Below are 5,039 nucleotides of genomic sequence, written 5' to 3'. Positions count from 1 at the left end.
TATTATTAATAGTTAGTACTACTAGCTAGACAGGCTCTTAGCCTTACTACCTTACTTACTAGCTAACTAAGAGGTTATTTTAGCTTATAAGGTTAGCTTTATATTACCTTTAGTGTTTAGTGTTTTACTCTACAATGTATTTAGCTAGCGTAGGTGCTCCTAGGTGCTTAGGGAGCTCCTCTTTGCTGTCTAGATTAATAAATTACTAGACTTTGCGTTAGGTAGCGTAAAAGTAAAGCTTTATATACTATAAGAACTAATCTTTACGTATAGTTAAAAGGCTATAAAGGCAGGTGTTAGTTAGTAGACTTACTGTTGCTTTTAAAGGTATTATAGGTATAGAATAAAGTTAAAAAAGAGTATTAGTTTTTAAAAAAAATATTTCTAAGTGTATACTACTTTATAATAGTAAAGGTTATTATTACTTATAGATTAAGTTAAAGCTAGGCTTATAACTATTATTAAGTAGTATATTTAGGGGGTAATTTATATAGTTAAAAGTAGCTTATTTCTTCTATTTATAGTACTATAATCTATGTTCCTTAAATATTGCCTTACTTAGTAGATTCTGCTGCAAGTATCTATATTTAGGAGCAAGGGTTAGATTAATAAGCAACGTTGTTCTAGAAGGCAGTGTTAGTTAGTAATATCCTATATAATAGTTTTTATTAACTATAAATTTATTATAACTATATAGAAGAGCCTATCTATAGCCTAGTATAGAATACCTATACTAAAGAAGTAGATCTACCTCTAGGCACTATTAAGAAAAGGTAAGGCATCTAGGCTACCTAATAAAGGAAAAAGAGGAATAGTAAAATATAAGAAAACTACCTATACTATAATAATATTTAATAATAATAATATATATATTAATTAATAGGTCTTATAATTCTTAGACCTAATCTATAAAGATACTAAAATAAAAGTATAAATTAATAAAGTAATTATAAAAAAAGTAAATTTTACTAAATAAATAAAAGTATAGTAATAACTAGTAGTGTATTTTTGTATAGAGTATTAAGGCTTATAATAACGACTATATATAAATAATTATATCCCCTCTAATCCCTTCTTAGGTCTATAAATCCCTTTTTTAATAGGTAGGTGGCCTTCTTATTAATCTATCCCTTAAGTTAACTACCACGTGATTCCTAGGACTATACCACCTAACCTTACTATATTACTTATTAAGTTAAGTCTATATTATTACTAGTTACTTTTTAAGGTTTATAATTTTTATTATACTTTATTTACTTATATAAGTAATAGGTTACTATTACTATTTTTACTTATACTATCCTAGGCTAATATAACTATATTAGATATTATTTAGAAAGCTATTATATATATTAATAAGCCTATTAAATATACTAACTTATACTATACTTTCTAAACCTCTTTATTTATTTATATATAAAAGTTATTATTATTAATAATAGTAATAAAGTATAAAGTAATCTATTAATAGTCCTTAAGTATAAAGATATCTTAGTTAAAAAAATTTATATAAAAATTAATAGTAGTATTTTACTAGTAGTACTAAAAAAGGCTTTATTTTATTTATTAAAGTAATACTAAAAGTCCCTCTAGAGCTAATAACTTATATAGATATATTTAGCTTATTTAGCTATATTATAAGTAAAATAAAAGTAAATAGTAAAAAGGTCTTACTTATTAAAAAAGATTTTTTAGCTATACTTTTTATAGTTAATATATTTTACTATAGTAGTAAGTACCTTTAAGTATAAAGTACTACTAGCCTTACTACTAACTTAGCTTATTATAAGATTAGTTATTAAAGTTAGTTAGTAGTAATTACTATATAACTATTATAGTTATTATTAAGTAGTAAGTTCTTTTTTAATATAACTTATATTTATAAGTCTAAATAGTACTAGGTTAGTTTTATATATATAAAATAAATAAAGATAAGTTTTCTAAAGAGGTAAATATAAAGATAAAAAAAAATTAAATAAGGTACTAATTATTATTACTTAAGTGTCTCTTCTTAATAGCACTATAGTTAGTATAAAAAAGATTTTTACTTATTAAAGGGGTTCTAATAGTATAATAAACACTATAGTGTTTCTTATAGGGGTAAAGTAGCCTTAATAACACTTAACTTAGTTAGTAGCTTACTAGGTTATAGTAGGCTAAGTAAACTTCTATAATAGTAAGCCTTATTAATTACTAGTTATTAGTAATAATTAACTATTAATTAATATTAGTTTTTTACTAGTTAATTAATAGAATATCTTAAGTTTATAATATTATAAAGTATAAAAAAGAGTAGTTAATTAGTTATTATTATTATTAAAAGTTAATATAAAGTAGGAGTACCTATATAGTAGTACCCTTATGTATAGGCAAAGGTAGAGAATACTACTAGTAGGTAGTATATTATATAACCTACTACCTATAGCTATATTACCTATATACTACTAAGTAGTTATATACTACCTAAGTGTAACTTAAGTTATTCTAGGTAACTAAAAGTATAATCCTCTCTTTGTATAACTAAGGGCTAAATAACTAGTCTATGCCCTTTAACCTTGAATTATAAACTATTTATAGTCAACTAACTAGGTGTTATATAATTATTAGTATTAATATTCTAACACTTATATTTATATTATATTCTAAACTCTAGTACTGAACAGGTCTGCGTATATCTATAGTCGCTATTAAGGTACATTTTCCTCTGGCACATAGGTCTAGACGCATAAGCATGCTACTCGCGCTGTAGCCTGACCCCGCTTGCCAGGTTGACGATGCGTCTGGTGCGACTCCCATCCATTGCTTCCCTATGATCCAAACCAGTCCTGGCCCGATCTCAGAGATCCAAGTCCGCTCGTTTTGCACATGTTGCCCGAGGCCCGTATTCGGGAGCGTTCGAAAATGTCAGACGTCTCGTAAGCTGATGACAGATCTCGTCTCAACTTCACGGCGGGGCCAATCTTAAACGTATCAATATCCGTAACTTTGTAAGTTTTTTTGGTGTTGGCGTCCAGCACATAGAGCGTTGCCTCTCCTGCTTTCACCTTCCGTTGGATCACAGGCCGCTCATGAGACCAGAATACGTTAGTGCGACCAGCCACCTGGTACTTTTTGCCTGGCTCGTATTGAGCGAGTTCGGACGGCGTCTCCGTCACGATTACTATGTCTCCGTAGCATGCTTCAGCCATGGCCTGCGACCCTGCCTGGAAATAACGGTTGAACGGGGGCACCACTCCAGGAGGCTTCGTCGCCTCATATTTTTCTTGCGCTATCCTGAGAGCATCCAGCCAGCCTCCGACCTTCTGCGGGGTGTAAAAGTCACGTACGCCCGGGTGGGAAGCAGCATCCATAGCGTTGGGTAACAGATGCTATGTGTTGTTAGTCAGGTTCCTCGCTTTGAGGACTTTTAATCTCTTTCAAAGGACCTGGGAGAATACATACCCACATTGTGTATCGGCGCTTCTGGGACTCTCCGCACGCCCATTTTGTCGCAGTAATGGCCAAACCCACATTTTTTCTAGCAGGAGAGACTGCTTTGGTGTAAAACACACATGTATTGGTAAGGTCTGCCCTGCTACCTTTGAAGTATCGCAAAAAGGTTTTGACATTCATAAATCTGAGAATAGCCTCTGCATCCGTTAAGTCGAGGACGCTTCCGTCGTCCTGAATGGGAGAGAATACGCAGTTTGAAGGATTAAACGAAGGACCTTGACCCATGCACGCCAAGTCCGGCCCCTTAGCACGTGACGACGGTGGTGGCGGCTGCGGCACACTGGGCTTGTTAGACCTGGATGTTAGGCTGGTGTAAAAGCTTTCGTTGAAAGCAGCGTCCAAGGACTCTTGGAAGTTGTTGTCGTTAAAGGGACATCTAGCGTTTTCGTACTGAAAGCCGTTAAGCTGCTGTCTTGCCGCTAAAGACAGCTTTTCCCAGCTGATTAATGGCGGGCCCAGGGCGTGCTGGTCACCATCTTGGGAGGGAAAGACTTTCACCTGGCCGTCGTATCCAACGATTGGATGTGTTTTGACGGGACCGGTGCCATTGTGGCCAGAGCTATAGAGCGTTTCACCGCTCATTGATGTATCGTAGGTCTCTGCCCCACTCGAGTAGCTAACTCCAACGATGTTGCAGTCATCAGCTGCTGGGTTACACTCAGAATGCACCCAGACAACAATACTTAAGTACCAGTGCTTATGATGTTCGGTATCCGTCTGGACTTTGGGTAGATACCACGAATACATTACACCGGTCCGACCGTTAGAAGTTCCAACTCTGGCATAAAGCTGGCCTTTGCTGTCATCACGGCAGTCCCCGCCGCTCTTTCCTGTAGGCTTTAGCCCCATACTAAGTAAATAAAGTCAGATATAACGTGATTTAACAAGTACGAGAAAGGTTCGCAGCACACATACCCATGGGCACCATCCTTGTCAACAGCAGCATATGGGAAGCAACCCCTTGCATCATTGAGCATAGGCATGAAACGCAGCTCAAGTATGCCTTCAAGTCCACGCGTGGCTCCTGCTTGGAAGATCTCAACCTGATCGTAGGGTCTCCATTTGTCGCCAACTGCAATATCCCCATCTCGAGCATAGGGAACGCTGCTAGAAGCAAGTGAGGATAATCCCAGAAGGGCTAGACACAATAACATGTAATTCAACATGACTACAGAGGGTGTCAAACAACTACAACGAAAAATAAAAAGACTTGGGAGCCTGGAAGGCAAAGGAGATAGGGATGTGGGTTTACAACTGCAAAAGATTATGTATGTTCAAAGTACCTTATATACAGTATGTAGTAGATTCCTTCGCCTCAGATAGATCAGGCTAGGCTTACTTGAACCACGTGTCACTGAAAGAATTAATAATAGCTTATGATGATTATTGTTGTTGTTAATATTAGTTATAGGTATTGTAATATTGTAATATTACAAATATTGGTAATAAATAACAAGGGTCAATTGAGTACTTAGATTAAGCATAACTTGAACGATAATACCTAGTTGTACGGATAGGCCGCTAGGTTAAATTAGCGGTAAAATCTG

The 5,039-nt window shown here is 34.8% G+C and overlaps 1 protein-coding gene across 1 annotated transcript; it reads right to left on the bottom strand.

Moving 5' to 3' along the window:
- Window positions 1-2,655: 2,655 nt before the first annotated feature.
- LY79DRAFT_688423 (necrosis inducing protein-domain-containing protein) lies at window positions 2,656-4,739 on the bottom strand. Its single transcript, XM_060564694.1, has 3 exons — window positions 4,408-4,739; window positions 3,442-4,342; window positions 2,656-3,368 (listed from the first exon to the last, which is right to left on the bottom strand). The coding sequence occupies exons 1-3, from the start codon at window positions 4,656-4,658 to the stop codon at window positions 2,808-2,810; spliced, it is 1,713 nt and encodes a 570-aa protein (XP_060406629.1). The 5' UTR covers window positions 4,659-4,739; the 3' UTR covers window positions 2,656-2,807.
- Window positions 4,740-5,039: the final 300 nt, after the last annotated feature.

This window comes from Colletotrichum navitas, assembly GCF_030913465.1.
Source record: "Colletotrichum navitas strain CBS 125086 chromosome Unknown LY79scaffold_352, whole genome shotgun sequence".
Taxonomy (NCBI): Eukaryota; Fungi; Ascomycota; class Sordariomycetes; order Glomerellales; family Glomerellaceae; genus Colletotrichum; species Colletotrichum navitas.
The sequence above is the reverse complement of the archived record's forward strand: the minus strand, read 5'-3'. Positions and strand labels throughout refer to the sequence as shown.

Bases quoted from the DNA above. Each gene is read 5' to 3' on its own strand.
- LY79DRAFT_688423 (XM_060564694.1), bottom strand. From the start codon at position 4,658: ATGTTGAATTACATGTTATTGTGTCTAGCCCTTCTGGGATTATCCTCA. The intron at 4,343-4,407 runs GTATGTGTGCTG...TTATTTACTTAG, and splicing joins GACAAGGATGGTGCCCATGG to TATGGGGCTAAAGCCTACAG. The intron at 3,369-3,441 runs GTATGTATTCTC...AACAACACATAG, and splicing joins AGCGCCGATACACAATGTGG to CATCTGTTACCCAACGCTAT.